Source organism: Vombatus ursinus, unplaced genomic scaffold, assembly GCF_900497805.2.
Source record: "Vombatus ursinus unplaced genomic scaffold, bare-nosed wombat genome assembly UNPS02009975.1, whole genome shotgun sequence".
NCBI lineage: Eukaryota > Metazoa > Chordata > Mammalia > Diprotodontia > Vombatidae > Vombatus > Vombatus ursinus.
This window is the reverse complement of record NW_020949753.1, coordinates 8188109-8209439: the sequence shown is the minus strand read 5'-3', so window position 1 is coordinate 8209439 and position 21331 is coordinate 8188109. Positions and strand designations below refer to the sequence as shown.

General features: G+C 36.5%; 1 protein-coding gene across 1 annotated transcript in view; it reads left to right on the top strand.

The window, feature by feature from the left end:
- Positions 1-20469, top strand: part of LOC114036726 (cilia- and flagella-associated protein 299-like) — an 88870-nt gene extending 68401 nt beyond the window's left edge. Inside the window, exons 3-4 of the mRNA XM_027853399.1 lie at positions 4988-5117; positions 20293-20469. Coding sequence (XP_027709200.1) covers positions 4988-5117; positions 20293-20388 — 226 coding nt within the window. The 3' untranslated portion in view covers positions 20389-20469. The remainder of the gene's footprint in view (positions 1-4987; positions 5118-20292) is intronic.
- Positions 20470-21331: the final 862 nt, after the last annotated feature.

Below are 21331 nucleotides of genomic sequence, written 5' to 3'. Positions count from 1 at the left end.
AAAAAAATAGTTTGAGCCGTGAACTATGTGGAATTGTTGCTATACCTTATAATATTATTTTATTTGGAAGAACATGAGGAAAAACTGATGATAGTGATGGAGGAAGTCTGTGGTTGTCATTTGATAAATGTCAGTTATGCAGAACTTCTGTTACAGTGTATGGGTCACATCATATCCCACAAAGTTTGAGCATGTGTCTAGAAATGATCCAGAAGTATCCATGTCCACAAAATCTAAGAGATTTAAGAACTTTTCTGGGGTTTGGGAAAAAGACAGTGGAAAGGATGGCATAGGAGGCTTGAAGAAAGATGAAAAGGCTCTGCTTTCCCTCACCAATCAATCAACAAATATTTATTAAATACCTTCTGTGTGCCAGGTATCAAGGATATAAAGATAAAAAGTGAAAGTCACCACTCTTCGGGTACTTAAAATTTTTTTTAATTGCATATTTATATAACACTAATGTAGAAATGGTGACCTTGGAAAGGAGTTTTGATCTAGGCCATCACAAGAATTATGAGTAGAGAAATAGGTCAGTAAATTTTTATGCCTTTTCCATTAGTAAGAAAAATATTTATCTGATTTTTGTTCCCAAAGCAAAAGCAAAGGAAAATTGTACTTTGGGGAGCAAGGCAGTATTACATATTCAATGGCAGGATCAATGGCCAAATAGCCTTGCTGGGTAAGACCTCATGTCCCAAGCATTAGATGGGGTACCTGCTCAACTCCCCAGAAGAATCTCAAAATTGTAGACATGATCTCTGGCAATCCTAGGCCAGATTATCACCACTCCTGGTAGGAAGGAACAATGACAAAATGGATGGCAAAATGCCAGCCTCAGTAGGCCTTCCTGTCCCAGTGGATGACCAAATAGGAGCAATACAATAAGCATTATGACAAATAAAATTGACTTGAAAATCTCTGAGAAAGGGAGAAATATGGCAATGTTTTAGAGTCTCCGTACTGAATGAAAATAGTAACAAAAGCAGCAAACAAAGAAATGTGAAAGAAAGGTAGAAATGAGGACAGAAAGTAGAACTGCAAAGAAGCAATCAATGAGAATAAGACAAGCTAGAATAGAGAATCTACAGCAAATGATGGACATGGACAAACAGAAGATTCTGTTGAAGAAATTTAGGACACAAAATGTGGAGAAAGAAAAAAAAATGAAACAAATTTAGGAGGGAAAAGTAGGAGAAATAAGATATCTTCGTAGCTAATATATATTAGTTATATAAATATACAAATATAAATATAGTTATTTAATGGATAGGGACAGAATTGAGAGCAGGAGAATCAGGGAACTTCTTGAAGACAAATACTATTTGTCTTTGTACCCCAGCATCTAGTATAGGGCCTGGCACATAACAAGCATTCAGTAAATGGTTGGTTGATTGATTACCCAATTTGGCATGTTATAATTCCTCCAGGTGCCAAAAGGTCCAGGATCAAAAAGAATAAAAGAAAGGACCATTTGTGACATGACAGTGGAAAGATAAACTAACTAATGAAAGGAACCTGCTCTTTTTAAAAATTCTGTGTTGAATTCAGTAGGGCTGGATGATAGATATCTGGGGGTATGTTAGGAATTGGTGTTTCTGAAGTTATTAGCAGAACTTGTGTGTCAAGCAGGAGTCTCTGAAGATTAGAAAAGATTAAAAGTAATACCCAACATTCTGTGCCCTTACCTTCCCTGCTCAGACCACCTCTGGAATAGTGTGTTCAATTCCAAGTAGCTCATTTTAGAAAAGACATTAATATTGGAAAGTAGCCAATTGAATTTTTTAAAGACAATCACTTGGAAAATTTGTTCTCTTTGGCCACAGAAAACAGAACTAGGAGCAGAGGCAAATTTAGACTCATTGTCAGGAAAACTTCTTAACAATTAGAGCAGTCCAATAGGGGAATGGGCTGCTTTGGAAGGTAGTCAGGGTTGGATATATTATAAAAAAAAGTTTCTTTTTGGAGTATGGGATCAAAAAAGTAGATACAGAGCCCCTACGGAAGAAGGATTCTCTAGAGATGGCAAAACCTTTCAAATTATCCCATTTGCAGACATTATCGTGTTGTTTGCATCAAACCCCAGAACATTGCTGGAGGAGTGGTTGACAGAAAAACCCCATTGGTATTATAATATCACAAGAAACCAGGGGTTCCCAACACATTGCGTAGAGTGTCTCAGATGAACATGGACAAGAGTTACACAGAGCATGGAGAATTACACAAATGAGCAGGTATGGATGGGCTAAGTGGATAAAATGTTGGAGTTAGGAAGACCCAAGTTCAAATCCTTCCTCAAACACTTATTAGCTGTGTGATTCTGGGAAAAATCATTTGACCTCTTTGGGCTTCAGTTTACTGTTCTTTAAAATGAGGAATATTACTTAATAGGATCCTGTACACTCAAATAAGGTGATATACATAAAGTACTTTGTAAGAATTATCATTATTATTCATAATAATTACAATGTTAGAGGAAATACCTGCCCCAATGTGATCAAAGATCCCACAGTTGGACAAGAATTCCTTCCATAGCATATCCAAAGACTGATCCAGCTTTTGCAGTGAAAGGCAGCTCATTCTAACTTTGATGCACCCTAATTGTTGAGAATGTTATCGTTCTATAAAGCTTAGATCTATCTCTGTGCCACTTTGAGTCAATGCCCCTTGTCAATTGCCCTGTAGATCAATAAAGACCAGGTCTTATTGTTTTTCTACTTGACAACCTAAAGTCCTCTCTTCTTCAAGTTCCACATCCCCAGGTCAACTGGATTTTCATACAGCATGAACTTGAAGCCTTTCATCACCATGATTACCATCCTCTACATGTTATCTAACTTATCAACTCCTTCCCAAAATGTACCATCCAGAGCCAAATCCAGTATTCCAGATGTGGTCTGACCAGAGTCAAGTAGTCTCATTGTCACTTTCCAGTTCTTGGTTTGGTTTTGCTTTGGTATTTTTTGTTGAGGCAATCGGGGTTAAGTGACTTGCCCAGGGTCATGTAGCCAGTAAGTTTCAAGTGTCTAAGGCCAGATTTGAACTCAGGTCCTCCTGACTCCAAGTCCGGAACTCTATCCACTATACCACCTAGCTGCCCCCCAGTTCTTGTTCTTATACCACATACCAGCCAATGATTACATTTGGATTCTTGACTGTCACATCATATTGCTGATTCATATAGAGCTTAGAATCCCCCAAGAGCCTTCATAGAGTTTTCAAATTAAATTGTATCCAGACTTGTCCTCTCTATCATAGAAAAAATACTGGCTCCTGAGTCGTAATATTTGGCTTTGAATTCTAGCTCAGACACTACCTGTATGCCCATGGGAATACTCTGAACCTCAGTATCCTCTTCTTTAAAATGAGGAGGTTAAACCAGATGAACTCATAATCTGTTTAGCACTGAAGTTATGATTTTGTGTTCCTATAAAGTTGGTTCTTGACCCTAAGCATAAAACTTTATATTTATCTTTCTTAAATTTAATCTTATTTGATTCCATGGAATGTTCTATCTAACCTGAAAAGAGATTTGTGAGTCCTGACTCTGTCATCTAGAGTATTAGCTATATCCCCACCAATTTTATGTCATCTAAAGATTTAATGTGCGCCATCTGCACCATGTCATTGATATTCATTGGTGAACATCACATGCCAAACAGCTGGGCACTCCACTGGAGACCTTTTAAGATGATATCAGGCCACTGATGACTACTTTTCAGATTCCACCATTCATCAAGATTGTTAATTTTCACATCTCTCAATCTTTTCCAAATGATTAGTGTAATTATGTCACATGGTGTGCTAAAATTTAGGTAAACTGTATCTACCACATCCCCCTAGTGTACAAGTCTAATAAAAAAAGGAAAAATGGTTGCTTTAACATGACCTTTGTTTGACAAAACCATTCTGTCTCTTTGTTTTTACCACTTCCTTTTCAATACATTCATTATTCATCCCTTTAATGCAGAATTCTAGGAATTTAATGAGGTATTGCCAGGAATTTGCATCAAGCCCATTGGCTGTAGTTGGCAGACTCCATTCTTTCCTTTTCTGAAAATAGAGACAGCCTTTGTTTTTTTTTTCTTTCCCATTCTATATTTTCTTTCAGAGATCTCTAACAGCTCAGCACTTACATTTTGTAGTTCTTTTCATGCCCAAAATATAATTCATCTGAGCTTATGACTTGAATTCATAAATTGCTCTTACTGCCTTCTTACTTTCTTGTACATAAACTTTTTTTAAAAAGTTAAAAGATTTTTTTAAGATGGAAATAAAATATATTATAAAAAAAGAAAATCCCCTTTTTCTACTTCATGAGATTCATTTCTCATTGTCTTCTGGATTCTATTCTGAAAGGTTTCCCATTCCTCCTAGGTTCTGCCTCTCTGATTGGAGGGTCAGGCCATGAACTCCAAATCTTCATTTAAGGAGAGACTTCAGCTCAGATATGTCCTCATTTCTTACCTGGCTACACTACGTTGAGACTTCTCTGATCTCCACCATATCTCCCTACCTCCTTGTCAACTTCCTTTCATCTTCCACCATTAGACTGTAAGCTCCTTGAGGGCACAGATCTTCTTTTTTTGTATCTGTATCCCTAGAAGGTGCTTAACAAATATATATTGCCTGACTGGCTAGGCCGGCTTGTTCTCTAGAATTTTAATTTACAGGATTCTGTCTATCCTTTCTTAATTAATGTGTTGCATGGCCTTATTCACTAATCTTAAGTATGCAGCAGGATCTTGATTAGGTTTTGGCTCAGAGGAGGTGAACCAGGAATATAGAAAGCATCTCGTCTACCCCTCTCATTTTACAGAAGAGGAAACCAGTGCCCAGAGAGTTTATGTGACTTACCCAAGGTCACACAGGTATTAAATGATAGAGTCAGGATTTGAATTCAGATCTTCCACATTCAAAGCCAGCAGACTCACAGTAGGTAATTTAATGTTATATCAATTTAATCAATATTATATTATTTTTATAGCTTTTACAACTGGGATAGCCACATTGCTATTTTGAACTCAAGTCCTAATTATCAAGTGATTGCTGAAAACTGTGATGGTTTGCTCTTCAAATACAAGAGAGATAGGAAGATTATCAATGTAGATCCAGAGGTAAGGCTTCTTTTTCTCTTTATTCTTCATTTTTTCCATTTAGTATTTAACATGCTTTTAAAAAGTGTTCAGCTAAGTATTTGGTACTTTTTAAAGAATTAAGTTTTCTCCCTTTAGAGTAGATGAAGAAAATATCCTTTGGAAATTTTCAAACAAGCAAACAATGTCAGTTCTCCAAAACTCAGACACTTTTTTTTGAGACTGGATCTTCCTCTTTCAACTAGACTGGAAGTCCAGCCACCAATCATGAGCCCTCAATGCTCTCTGATCAGCATGAAAGCTTTGACTTCCATTGCCAGCCTAGAACAGGGTGTCCCTCTTCATGCAACCTGATGGCTCTCCACTCCCTGGGTTTCACCATATTGGTGCCAGACTGATTGTAGACTGTCAAATGCCATAGCCCACTGAAGCTCAGAGTTCTTCACCTTAAGTGATCCACCAGCTTCAAGCCTTTCCAATAACAGGTATTACAAACATGAACCACTCCATCTGGCCTTCCAAAGCTTTTCACCAATAAACAATCACCATGGATTTGTTAGGAATTGCTATACAATACAGCAATGGGAAAATTCCCATACTCACAAAAATCCATCTTTTTCACTTACAAAAGTTATTGAATGTGATTGACTCTGATCTGTATAGAAAATAGGATTTGAGTGCTCTAGAGTAATTTTCCTTCACTAAATATGGAGACTAGCAGGGTTTTTGAAATGGTCTAAAGGTTTGCATCCCAACACACCTCACCTAATAAATGAATTTTGCACACAACAGGAATCATACACTGGTGTATTTCTGAGTGCCTGACTGTGAGCTTATCAATAAAGCAAGTGTGTATCTATAATGTGTGAATTTGCTCTTGGGAAATCTTTGAAAGTATTTCATTTGTTGAAATACAAATTTTCATATCTATATAAAGACTGATGTCTTAAAATGTGTGTTTTACTTAGATAGCTGTTTGAAATTTAAGCCTTTACTTATTTAAAGGTACAGTGATGTTATTTGGGTTTTTCCACATCTTGTGACAAATATTTTGGTCACATGATATCATGTGATATCTACATGAACTCTAAAAGCATTTGAAAGGGTCTAATTATGAAAGAAAAGAAAATAATTACATATAATGATAAGGTTCTAGCTAAAGAAAAAGTCTTTTAAGACCTAAAATCCTCACTACCAAATAAAAGAAGAGCTTTACTTCAGGATAGGGACTTTATGGCATGGAAAAGGTGAAGCATGGTCACCTTAGTATATATAGTAAGTACTTGAGAAACTATTTTATTCATGCTCCTTCTAGAAGTAACTCCTTGTGTATCACATGACTGTGAAAACTATCTAAACATCCTCTTTTGGCATCAAGTTAATTTCAGCTCAGGCAAACCACAAAGAGTCTAGGTTTATGAAATGACACTTACAAAAACTTTTTTATGTTTTAGTTGACTAGATTATATTCATTAAGGTATGGAAAGGAAAGCAAGTTCTTAATAACTTGAATATATGAAACATCATCAATTTCTGAATAGCCTCATATATCTGAAGCTTCATATTTCATATGTCTGAAGGTAGAAGTTATATTTCAACAAAATGAATAATATACTATAGTTTTGAATGTTTTTAGAGAATTGATATTCAAAATACTTCTTTCCTTATAAAGAGTCCAGAATCACAGAATTCTGTAACTCTTAAGTCCAAATTGTACCCAAAAGTAATAACCATTATACTATGTCTAGGTAAGGGTGGGAATTTCTACCCCTAACCTAGTTAATGTATTCACAAAAGGTACAGACAACTTAATTGAATTGATCAATAAATCAATAGAGTGAATTCGGCATTAAGGAATGCCAAGATCTTAATCAATTTGAAAAGACCATAGGACTTTGGGCCATTGGATGAGAACTAGGTAATGCCACATAGGCAAGATCTTATTATAGTTGAGAAGATCAAATCATACTTCTTGGGATATGTATAAAACAGGAAGTCAGTTTAGTATAGCATAATCACATGATGAAGGACTTCAGGCTCATTAGTGCCTTGAGTAGGCAGACCCTTGGGCTAGTACTACAGAGAAGTAAAAAGATAGGAGTGACAGAGAAAGGAGGGGATCTGACATCCAGTATTATACTCCCTCCCTCATCCAATGACCATTTTATTGAATAGACTAGATGAATAATAAACAAACACACCAAAGTAGGAGCAAAGAGGAATACCAACGAACTACGTGGATAAACACAGACACAGACAGATACAAAAAGATAGTCATCAATGAGAAGCAACACTTTCAGAGATTGGGCCCCCTCATGACAGAAAATTCTAGCTACAGACTCAATTGATGGGAGCCCAGCAAGGAGCTACATTTAGAGGAATTTCATGAGTTCTCCACAAAGAGAGAAAAGAGACTCCCAGTGCCAGTGAAGCACCCTCTTTGCCACATGTTTCATATATATATATGTTTCATTACCCTTTGTACTTTAAGTTTCAGCCTACTCTTTCCAGTGATCTTGCATTTCCAGAGAAAGAGTGTACCTCTTGTTGGGCATATTTGGTACCAGTTGTTTTTACTCCACCATCTTAGTTTAAAAAAAAAAAAAGACCTTTGCTAAGATCTACTAGCTGACAGTCAATAGGAAGCACACCAATGGGGGCTCAAGAACAATAGCACTAGAAATCCCAATTCCTTAGATTTTTCACTAGAGCCCTGAAGAAGGGAGTAAGTAGCAACTGTAGAAACCAAATTCTTGGATCAAGTACAGGTTGTGGAAGTGGCTTCAGAATGGATGTTATACCCAATAAGTGGTCATCCAGATTCTGCTTGAAGACATCCAATGAGAGTGAATCTGCCATATCCCTAAACCCATTACACTTTGGAAAAACTTTAATTGTTTAGAAATTTTTCCTAACAAACCTAAATTTTTGTCTTTTCAGCTTCCCTGATTTGCTTTCTATATTCTACGGCCAAACAGAATAAGTCTGATCCTCATTCTACATGTCAGTCCACATAGTTGAAGAAAGTTTTCATGCCCTCCTGAATCCCCAGTTCCTTTAACCTATCCTCAAAGGACTTTATTAAAAGGGATTTCACTATCCTGACTGCCCTTGTCTACATGTTGACCATATTATTAATGTCCTTCTGTGGCACTCAAAACCGAGCACAATACTCCAATGTGATCTAACCAGGGCAGAGTACAATGCACCTATTACTTCATAAGGTTGCCCTGTCACACCACTGACTGATATTGAACTTTTAGTCCACTAAAAGATCCAGATCTTTGTCATGCAAACTACTGTCTAATCAAGCCTCCTCCATCCTTTACTTGGGTAGTCAATTTTTGTTTTCATTTGTAAGACTTTAAATATAGCATTATTACATTTCATCTTACTAGATTTAGCCTTGGGCTCTACCCTGGTAAGATCTTTTTTGGATCAGAGCTGTTATCCATAGTGTTAGCTAGTTTTCTATCATCTGCAAATTTGATGAGCATGTCATTTATGTCTTTATCCAAGCCACTGATAAAAAAAAAAACAACAACAACAACACAGAACCAAACATAGAACCTTGGGGCATTCCATAGGAGTTCTCCTTCCAAGTTAATATTAGCCATGAATAATTACTTTCCAAGTAAGGTCATTCAGACAGTTCTGTATTGCACTCAGCCAAGGGGCTGTGGGATGACCCATTGGAGTGTGCAGCCAAACCAGTTAGGGATGGGAAGGACTCAGGTTGGAGATTAAATGACATAGAATACTAATAGTTCATCTAATCATTAACAAAAGGAGATTTATTTAGTCATAGTTGGGGAAGAACATTCAGAGCAAAGAAAGACTATTCAGTCAAGGATATAGCTCCTATTCATTTGAGATCCCCTTCCTTGCCATGGTGATCCCACTAGTCAAGCCTCAGGGTCCAGCAGTAACTTCTGGTTTTTTGTCCTCAAGCAATCAAGGCTGAGCCTTAGTCTCCAGAGCCAGTTAAGTCTCAGGAACTGTTTTAATGCCTTTGAAAGAAAAGAACCCATCCCCTATTGTGGGAGACCCTAGTTGATATTCTTAATATCACACAGGGCTCATCTCCAACCTTCACCTTTTAATGCCAGCTACTCGCCACCATGTTCCCAACCTCTTCCATTCTGTGACAGGCGTCAGCCCCTTCTGGTGGTTTTATTATTATCCACAACCCAGGGACCCATAGCTGCTGCAGATGCCACTGGGGAAATCCCTCCCTTCTCCAAAGAGCTTCACCTTTTCCTGCCCTAGATCACCACCTGGACGAAGCACTACACTCTGTGCTGTTAAGTGCACTGCTGTTAAGTAGAGTTGCACATTATAAACAGATGTGGATGGATTGACTATTTTCTGTATCACAGAGCTCACTATCTTTCTCTCAAATTCATGAAAAGAAAAGTCACAGAAAAAAAATACAGACTTTTTTTTTAAAAGACAAGAGATATAGATACTCCCTTCAAAAACATTTGCAGAGTTCTAGACACAAGAATTGGAAAAAATACAAATCTTTAACATCTAGGTTATTTTTGTTTTGGGCAAGTAGTAACAAAACAAACTAAAACCTTTACCGCACACACAGAAAAATGTTACATGTACAAATATAGACATTCACGGGTTATCGCCTGGAAAAGTATTTTTTTCTAAAGTTGCTGAATTTTAAAATATAATGTATTTTTCTTTTACAAAATGACAATTGTCCTAAATATGCTATCCTTTTACTGTGTTAAGTTGTTGTTTTTAGTAGACTAAAAATGCAAATGAAAGTTAATTTAATAATTAACATAGTAAATTTAAAATAATAAATTAACACACTTAATCTGTCCCTTTGTGGGGCACAAGGAGATAATATTATGTCATTTAATCCTCACGGCAATCTTGCAAAATGCTGTTAACCAGTTGTGTCGAACTCTTCATGACCCCATTTAAGGTTTTCTTGGCAATGATACCACATTGGTTTGCCATTTCTTTCTCCAACTCATTTTGCAGATGAAGAAACTGAGGCAAACAGGGCAAAGTGACTTGCCCAGGGTCACACAGTTAGTAAGTGTCTGAGGCCAGATTTGAACTCATGAAGATGAGTCTTCCTGACTCCAGGCCTGGAGCTTTATCCCCTGCACCACCTGACTGGCCCTCGTTTAACAATGGAAGAAAGTAAAGTAGGCAGAAGTTAAGTATCCAAGGGTCACACAGCTATTAAGTGTCTTAGGTTGGATTTGAACTCATGACTTCCTGGCTCCTTCTCCAGCTCATTTTACAGATGGAAATTGCAAATCACTCCAGCATCTTTGCCAAGAAAGCCCCAAGTGGAGTCACAAAGTGTTGGGCATGACTGAAAAAACTAACAAACCACAAAACTTCCTGAATCCAGGCCCAGCCCTCTGTCCACTGGGCTACCTAGCTGCCCTCATTACAAGACAGGCTGTTACTATCTCTGTTTTATAATTGAGGAAGCTAAGGCAAATAGAAACTAAGTCTCCTAAGGTCACAGAATTAGGAGGTGTCTGAGGCAGGATTTGAACTCAGGTCTTTCTGACTGTTCCATTGCACCATGTAAATGACTCTCTTCTTAAAATTCACGGTTGTTAATAGTCTATAAGTTAAGGTATGTGTTCTATCAACGCAATTTGTAAATTAATACCTTGTACTTTGCTCCCTTAGCATAAAGGCCAAAACCTCAAGTGGACAACTCAGGTTAAATGATGTATGTTCTACTGACTAGTCAAACAGAATAATTCAGCCTCAAGGTTCAATGCTTTTTTCTTACAAGTGTTAAGTGTGGCACCCTTACTGCAATTAGCTCTGAGCAGATTAGTTACTGTCATAATAATGTTCTTTGCATCTTTCAATGTTTGGTGGGAAATATTCTTAGTTCTGTCTAGCAGATGGAAAAAAGCAACTTAGTGAGATGAAATGACTTCCAAAAATTCATAAATCTAAAACGTGGTTGTTAATATTTAGGTCACTGTTGGCATTGGATTTGCCAAGCACAATACCACAGGTGCCAACTGCTGAATTCCCATTTAAATATGTAGAATGCAGGATATTTCTGCATAACCAACTAGGATGGACAGTTGCATGCTGCCAGGCCTGCATCACCTAACTGGCTTGTAGAAATGTGGTTGGTAGCTCCAGCATACTTCTCGTGAGTGTTTGTGATTAGACATAGTTATCAGAGCAGAGTAGAGATTTCTGAGCACTAAACTTTCTTCTCAGATTGATTTGTTGTTTGTCCTTCATTCTCGAAGAGGACCATGACATCAGAAAGATGATGCCATGACTTGCAAGTGAATTGGATTTAAGTGAGGGAGGGCTGTGCAAAGTCACCAGCCTCATTTTCTCCTCCAGAGCCATCTGGGCCCAGTGGCCATATAGAGATCAGGATGACTGGAGACGGCCCCCTCTCAGCTTGATAATAATATTATTTAAGGAAGGCCAGATAAGACACCACCAAAGAGAAATGGTTCCCATATAGAATTCCAACATTAAATTCATTCATAGCATCTGAATTAACAAAGGTAGTATTGAACCAGAAAGCATACTCTGAATTTTCCTTTTACTTTACAAACATATGTCAAATTACCTAATTTTTTTAGTTCATAGCAATTCCATGAATGACTTATCTGCCTTTTGGAAGAGATAATGAGTCAGAAGCAGCATAGAGGGAAAAATACACTAGCATGACAACCAAACACTCAATAAAATATGTCCCGAAAAGCAGGACAAACATAAAAGTGTTTTTACCATGAAGTCAAAAACTCCTTCATAGCTCGTACAACTGAAATGCTCCCAATTATAAAATAAGTTCACTGGAAACATCAAAGACAGTTTCATCCTTCTTAAGGCTTTTTTCCCCTTAAAGTGTTTAATTTCTGATATCTGCAGCATGCACATGCATGGTAAGAAAATAAAGTTTTGAGAATTTGCACTTTCAGTCTAGCATGGAAGAGGCCTATTAAGGCACTGGCCATTGGAGGTAAAGGAAGTGAAGGGAGAGGAAAATACCTCCTTACTCTAGACAAAGCATTTGCTGCCTCCTTATTGACCTTAGACTGACAGGCCATGGACCTCATCCTCCTCGTTCACATCGTGCCTCAGGCCATTAGAGCAATTTCATAGTAAATGGTGTTTCAAATTGAAAAGCCACATGTTAGAATGCAGCTCTTTGATGAAACTCTAGTTGGGAAGAGGATGGATATAGATAGCCCCCAGCAGTGAGCACTCCTCTGCACTGACAGGCTGAATGCTCTAATTCGCAATGCCCAGATGAAATCTTCTCTCTCTCTCTATGGTTCAGTGCTGAGGCCTTCTGTAACAGCTTCTTGAGTCACCAGTGTTTCTGTTTGAAAATACAAAATAGGGGCAACTGGGTGCAGTGGACAGAGCACTGGCCCTGAAGTCAGGAGGAGCTGAGTTCAAATCTGGCCTCAGACCAAACACTTGACGCTTACTAGCTGTGTGACCCTGGGCAAGTCACTTAACTCCAATTGCCCAAAAATAAAATAAAAATAAATTTAAAAAATAAGAAAATACAAAATAAATACAACAGAAGACCAGGTACTACAAAGCAACTCACCAGAGTTCATGAAATCTATAACACCAGTCAGCCAGAACTTTGGTCCTCAGCATGGCATATGTTCCATAAGGCAAATGATATAGTTCTAGAACCAAGAATAACTTACTCAGTAAAATTGACTATAATTCTATAACAGGGAAAAATATATTGACCTTCAGCGAAATAGAAATATTTCCAAGTAATCCTGATAAAAAGGTCAGATAGAATAGAACTGTGATATATGAACATGGGAATAAATTGAGACCTAAAATGATAAATACAAGTGAGCAATTGGAAGGGACTTTGTATGGATGAACTGTTCACATTGTAATGTTTGAGGAGTGCTTATATGGAATTTTCTTCAAAACCCTGATGTCATCAGAGGTCATAGAGGGAGTCAAAATGAATCAAAAATCATTTTAAGTACCCAATATGAACTAGATACCAAGCTAAGTGATAAGGATACAAAGAAAGGCAAAAATTTAAAAAAAAACCCACAGTTCCTCTTCTCAGGGAGCTCACAGTCTAGTGAAACAAATAAGACAATGTATGGGAGTGATTTTGTTCTGTTTTAATAATTTTGAAAGGACAAAGAGAGGAAATGGAGTGGGAGAGAATGGTAAGGGAACTTATCTCACATAATCAGTATGTACAAGTCTACCAGTATGGAAGAGGTAGGGGGAGCTGGTGTCACTGAACTCACTTTCATTTGAGCTGGTCAAAGACTGGTAGAATATACACATACATACATATACACATAAAGTTTTCTGAAGAAATACATTCAACTAAATAAGAAAATAGGAAAGAAGAGAAAGAAGAGAAATGGGAAAGTAGAGAGAAAATTCACCAATAATAAGCAAAATAAACCCCAAGTATGGAGGCAAAGTGAAGAAAGAAAACAAAAATGGAAAAGTACAAGGAAATAGGAAGAAGGGAAATATATAGCTAATTATTACAACTGTGATTCAGAATGGGATATATTAACCTATAAAATGGAAGAGGATAGCAAAATGGATTGGAAAGAAGACAATATATTGTTTACAAGAAATACACTTAAACATAAAAACTCATAAAGTTAGGATTTGGAACAATATCATGCCTCAACCTGACAAAAAAAATAAAGGTAGCAATCATTATCTCAGATAAGGCAATAGCAAAAAGCTTAATTAAAAGAGATAAACAGGGAAACTATATTTTGCTGGAAGATAGTATGGAGCAGTGATGTAAAACTCAAACAGAAACGGGAGCCAATAATCCATACATAAAGATTCCTGCAGACCACATATTAACTTAGTTTTAAAATAAAATGTTTTCTATGCTTTACTGTATTTTTATTTATTTTGTTAAATGTCCCCAATTCTATTTTAATCTGGTTTGGACCACCCAAGGGAGTGTAGTGGACAGCCCATGGCTAGTGGGCCACATATTTGACCTTTCTGCTATAGACAGTGAATTAGTTTCAATATATAACATATGCACCAAATAGCATAGCCCGCAAACATTTTTTAAAAGTTAAATGTTATAGGCAGAAAAAAGGGTAAAATTATAATAGTGGGAGATCTCAATATAACCCTCTCAGAGCTAGAATATTTTTTACAACTTAACAAGGAGGAAATTAAAGACCCGATGGATGGACCTCGATCCATCTCCTGACTCCATGCATTTTCACTGCTTGTTTCCCATTCCAAGAATTTTATTTCTTCCTCTTTGCTTTCATCTTCTTTTTTCAAGTCCCAGCTAAAATCCTACCTTTCCCAAGAAGTCTTTCCCAATCCCCCTTAATTCTAATGCCTTCCCTCCATTAATTATCTACAGTGTATCCTCTATCTTATTTGCATATAGCTGTTAGCTTAATTATCTACTCCATTGGACTGTGCTTTTGAAAGAAAGAGCTGTCTTTATATTTCTTTGTATCCCCAGTACTTATCACAGTGCCTGACATATAGTCAATGTTTAACAAATGCTTGTTGACTTGATATGTTAGATTTCTGGCAATTTTTGAACGGGAACAGGAAAAAATATTCATATTTCTCAGTTGTGCATGACACCCATAAAAAAATGACCGTGAACATTCAAATCTCAAACACATCCTTTCTTAATCACAATACAATAAAAGTTACATGACTATCTGTTGAAGAAAAGATTAAAAATCAACTGGAGAATAACTTAATCTTAAAGAATTGGTGGTTCAAAGAATAAATCATAAGAATGATAGATAATTTCATTAAATATGAGACAAAACACCAAAATTTTCATGAGGTAGCCAAAGCAAAACATATCGTAAAACTTATATTTCTGAACACTAGCATCATCATCATCATCAACAACAACAACAACAAAAGAACAGATCAATGAAATGGTCATGAAGCTTTGAAAAAAGTAAGAAAACCAACAAAAATGTAAATATTAAATGAATAAATAAAATGAAGAGCTGTTAGGGTGGGGTTAAACTAGAGACTAGATAAACCATTTGCTAATTTGATTAACAAAATGAAAAAGGGAAGCAAACCACAAATATCAAAAATGAATAAAAAAAAAGAATTCACAACAAATGAAGAAATCAAAGGTATTATTTGAAACCTGAAGCTAGACTTCAGCAGTATCTGGAAGAGTACTGAAAAGCAGAAACACTACCTTGCTGACAAAGATCCATAAAATCAAAGCATAGAAAACAAAATTGTTTTTGCAGTAGCAATGTATGGCTGTGAGAGTTGGACTATAAGGAAAGCTGAGCACCACCGAATCAATGTTTTTGAGTTGTGGTGCTGGAGGAGGCTATTGAGAATCTCTTGGACAACAAGGAGATGAAATAAGTCCATACTTAAAGAAATTCCAACTTTTCACTGGAAGGTCAAATACTGAAGCTGAAGCTTAAATACTTTGGCTGCACAATAAAATAGAACTCATTGGAAAAGTCCCTGATGTTGGGAGAGATTGAAGGCAAAAGGTAAAGGGGACAACAGAGGATGAGATGGCAAGATACTGTCATGGAAACAGCAGACACGAACTTGGACAGACTTCAAGAGGTAGTGGAGGGTAGAAGGCCCTGGTGTGCTATGGTCCAGGAAGTCACAAAGAGTTGGAAATGACTGAATGATTGACCAGTAGAGAATCCAGGATTCCCATTGTTACCACTTCTATTTGATAGCATACTAGAAATTCTAACTATAAACAATGAGACTTTTTAAAAATGAGGGAATAATTACAAGCAGAAAAGAAATAAAAGTATCATATTTGCTTGTATTTTGTATAAAGATATATTAAGAGAACCTTAGAGAGTCAACTAAAATTAAATGATAGCTTTGGGAGGTGGAGTCAAGATGGTGGCATGAGAAGTAGCATTAGAGCCTAGCTCCCCACTATCCCTTCCCCACAATGATCTAGAAAATACATGAGACCACATTCTAATAAGGAAAACCAAGAAAAAGTTGCAATGAGTCATTTTTCCAGCCCAGAGCAGCTGGGAAAACAGATCTTAGGAAGGTCTTTAAAAATGGGCTCAGAGTCTGCCCAGAAGCATGCAACATAGAGCTTTCCAGTACCCAGGGACTGAAAGGGGGCCAAGACAGGACACTAGGGCAGAAAGAGACCTCAGGGGCTCCCTAAGTTTGTCAGGTCTGTTGCCCTCTACCCAGTTCTGGGTCACAGATTCAGGACAGGGAAGAGCCGTCCTGAGTGTGGACCAAAGCAAAGAAATTCCTGAAACTTAACTGTGTGTGTGACTCTGATATGAAGAAGTGGAACAATGACTCAAGTCTAGCTTTTAGCCCAGAATCTAAGCCTGCAATGTAGTAACCAGGGCAGGATCCCCAGAACAAAGGGGAGCCAGCAGTTCAGTTACTTTGAACCTGCAGTGTCTCTCAGTAAGCTAACAGTGACTGAGTCCAGCAGTGGTCCGCTGAAGCTCTCAACCAAGGACAAACCCAAGCCTGGGTCAGGAACTTGTAGAGCTCAGATTAAGAGGGCAATGAAGAGATCTCACCCTGGATTACATGACATGGGGAATCCTGACCTTAGTTTATCCCTTTTAGAGCAAAATAAACCAAACCAAAAATAAGCAAGGAAGAAGGTAAGGAGATGAACTCTGGAGAGTATTAAATAGGAATGAGTTTGCCTGTTTCTTAGCTGTGTATAGCATCTTCACAAAAACTGACCATGTAGTAGGACATTCAAACTTCACAAATACAAAAAAGTAGAAATAGTAAATGTATCTTTTACTGACCAGAATGCAATAAAAGTTACATTTTATAAAGGACCTTTGAATCAAGGATTAAAAATTCATTGCAAATTAAATAACTTAATTATAAAGAATGAGTGGATCAAAGAATCAAAGAAACAATAATTTCCTTAAAAATAATGACAACATTGAGACAAAATACCAAAGGTAGTGGTATATAGCCAAAGCAATACTTAGGGGGAAATTTATATCTCTAAATACTTTCATCAAAGAAAGAGAGAAAGAGCAGATCGATGAATTGGGCATGCTACTAAAAAAATAGAGAACCATCAAATTAAAGACCCACAATTAAACACCAAAATAGAAATCCTGGAAATCAAGGCAGTGATTAACAAAATACATAGAATATCAAATCAGAAATTAATTTGGGGAAAGTGAGTAAACAAAACAGATAATATTATGGAGCTAGGTAAGACACAAATCTGGGGGAGGGGGAAAGAATTCCACATCATTTATAAATAAGGCTTCAGAGAAAACCACAGAGTTACCAAATGCTCCATTGGAATTCCTGGAAGAAATGAAGCAAAGTGTTTTTTTTTTAAATGATGTTATAAATTAAATGGAAGCTCAAGAGGAAATTCATAGAAGGAGGATAAACAACTTAGTATTAAATATGAAAAAACTTCACTCAGGTAAAAGACTATAAAAATTCTATTAGACCAGATATGTTATTGGACATGACAAATGGATGAATTTGTTTTGCTTAGCTGTGCTTAGTTGTTACCTCACACCACCCTCAAAGAAAAAGAATTAGTAACCTTATACAGATTTGAAAATAAATGACACTATTTAAAAAGCACCTATTTAAATAAAAAACTGAAACTAAGTTTTCATATGCATGAGATTGATTTTTTTAAAGCAGAAGTTACAATCATGCTTTCAGACAGAATAAGAATAAAATAAATAGTAATAGGGATAAACAAGAAAATACCATACTTAAAAGAACCTAGGCAATGAACCACTATCGGTATTAATCTTGTATACATTAAATGGCACAGCATTTAAATTCATAAAAAATTTATAAAATGGACAAAACACAGACAGTAACAATAACAATAGATTTTTGTATTCTTTTCTCAGAGCGGAATACATCTAACAAAGTAAGCAAAAGGGAAAATATGGAACTGAACTAATTGATCAAGCTAAAAGATTTATGGCATCTTCAGAAAATATAATGTACATTTCTCAGCATCATATGACACCTTGACAATAAAATAAATTTATGAAGTCACAGAGAAATTCTAAATAAAGCAAATAACACAAAAACAAAGCACATCTTTAACCCAATTAACTATAACTCAATTAAAAGAGCAATTCAGAGACCAGAAGCAAACAATTCAAGCCCAAATTAAGACTTAATAATGAAATTCTAAATTAGTAGATCAAAGGACAAATCACTATGAATTACCTGAAAACCAGACCTCAGAGGAAAAATTACATTCATAAAATATACATTAATAAAATAGAAAAAGAGAATGTTAATAACATGAACTAGAAATCCAGCAAATCCCCAATTTAAAAAAAGGAAATGTTGAAAACTAAAATATATAGTTACATTGGAAACAAAAAAGACTATGTAACTGATAAAACTAGAAGTGGCTTCTTTGAAAATAATAGCAAAATTTATAAATACAAGAAAATAAGACAGAGACAGAAGAGACTCACAACTGACAGTGGATAGGATATTAATGTGTTATTTGTCTTTTTTTAATTGATGATTTGTCTAGATGTACAATCTCTGTATGTGGCCATCTTAAATTTTAAGTTTTTAGAAGATGAGACTTAATTCCATCTGTAGCATTGCACAAAACTACATGTAAATGTATGCCTGTGAATCTCTCTAAATCAGTGGGTCTTCACATGGGTTCCACAGATCCCCAAGGTGACTGTGACTGGATTTAGGGGCCCGTGAACTTGGATGAAAAGAATGTACATCTTTATTACAGATTTATTTTCACTAACCTCCAACTAAATTACAGCATTTTCTTTAATTAAGAAGATAGGCCAAAAAAAAAAATAATGTAAGCAGAACTTGTGACTGTCACAATAGAAATCACAGACATTTTCTTAGCACATTTCAGTCCTTGCCAATGCTTTGAAATATACTTTATACATTCATCACTACTTGAAATTTCTAGTTGTTTGTTTGTTTGTTTTTGGCTCGCTGCTAGATATATTACTACACTACAACCTGCTTTATATATTTTGATGATATTTCAGTGTAATTTTCAATGTAAATTTTTTCCTTGTAATCCTATGCATTTTATTTTATGAATTTAAAAATATTATTCTGAAGTCCAGGGGCTTCACCACTGCCAAAGGGGTCCATGACAAAAAAGGTGGGGGTGAGGGGGGGGAAGAGCCCTTGTTCTAAATGATGATGCCTCAGCAGTGTGCCACTACAGGTTCCTAGTATTTCCAAATAATATTTGTGAATACTGAACGGGCAGGTATAGATGGCTCAGTGGATAGAGCACCAAGCCTGGAGTCAGGAAGACCAGAGTTCAAATCCAGCCTCAGGCACTCACTAGCTGTGTGATCCTGGGCAAGCCACTTAACCCTCTTTGCCTTAATCTACTAGAAAAGGAAACGGCAAACCACTCCAGTATCTTTGCCAAGAAAACCCCATAGACAGAGTGGTCCATGGGGTCATGAAAAGTCAGACACAACTGAACAACAATTTGCTGTCATTTTTTAGATTTGTAGTTTTCACACTCAAGGTGCTGGATTCTTCTGTTGGGTGGTAATAATTTTGCTTCATTCACCTTTAATGGTAGTTTCCACATAGAGGATATGTAGCCACAAGGTGGCATTCAGTGTCTTAATTCACCTAATCTTGTGTTCCAAACTATGAAGTACATGCTTTGTCCAAGACTGTTATCTGTCCAAAGATATTCTCTTTCTTGCTTGACTGTTTCTCAGTTCTCTCCCAGTATTTTTTTTAACTCAACCCAGCACAAGCAATAATTAATGCTTTTCTCTGATTAGTTACTCCTCTTTCCTGATCTTCCATGTTTATAGCAGAAGCAAAAAGGAAGCTAGCAAGCCATGCAATTTCCATCTCTATGCTAAAAGTACAAAAGCCCATCTACCTTTTTCTAGTCATAGAAAATGTTTTGCCTGCCTTGTTTTTTTTTTCTAAAATAGTCCCTGAGGCTGCCATGAAATCCTATCCCATCCCTCATTGTGCTGTGGGGAGGGAGGGGTGCCTTGAGTTGCAAGTCACAACTTCTAAATCTAAATTGTCAATCCTCCCAGCCAAAAAACTTCTGAAGAAAAGTAATTGCAATTTCTCTAAATCCACAAATTGTTGATTTCTCTAAGATTTAACAATAAAATGGAAGAAAACATTCTTTGAGTGCTCATGATGTATATGATTTGTGTTTCAGGTTCACCCAGGGGATAACTCTACAAGAACTCCTATCCAAACAGACCTCTACCTACAAGTTGTCATCTATGACCATGTTTCCAGAAGAAAGACTTAAAATTTAACATCGACATAATACTGGGCCATTTTCTGTTTCTTCACAATAAGTTTAAATCACAAGACTTGTAGCTAAGAGGCAAATAAAGACATTTGAAGAGATCTTTCTCTTGACTGCCTTTTGATAAATACAAGGGTAACTTTTACAATGTGATTTGAGGTTTCTCACTACAAAAGTCCTTTCATGAATGTGGAAGCCATATTGAATGAAGCAGCTCACATGAGTAAAAATCATTGATGTTTCAAAGATACAATAATCTGTGACATTTCTAAGCCCAGGGTTTTTAGTACCACATAAGAATTGTGAGAATTTCTATTAGTGATAAAATTAGTGGAATGCAGCCTTATTCCACATAGCAAAAACCTTTGACAGATGAGAAGATTGATAAAGTACTTATGAGATGCAAGTTCTACTATGGCTTATAAGGATAAAGTTTATATATTTCTTGAATTAAATAATGCAAATCTGGAGCATTAAGTCATTTAATTCTCTACAGAAAAGACTAATTCAGGGATGATTATGCCTGCATGACCCTGAGCAAATTGTTTAACCTCTCTGGGTTGTTGTTTTCTTATCTGTAAAAATGAAAGAGTTGATTTGATTGACCTTTCTGCTTGCTTCTAGCTCTAACCATACTAATCTATAACATTTCAGGGCATAATGTGGAATTAATGATATTTTCAACATGATCCTGTAATTGGCAGATGGGAGCTCCATTCCAGTTAGGGATGCTAACCTTCATAGGAACCTGGTAACATTTTGAGGAACTGGTGGTTCAGGGAGAAAAAAAAGCAAAAAGCATGTGATCAAGGAGGAAGGTCAATCAGGGAGGATGCTGTGAGCCAAGGGTAGAAGAATGGCCAATGAAAGAATGATTTTGCACAGGATCAAAGGAGACACCATCAGAGTGAAGGTTCAGATGCCTACCAAGATAGTAGTTTTA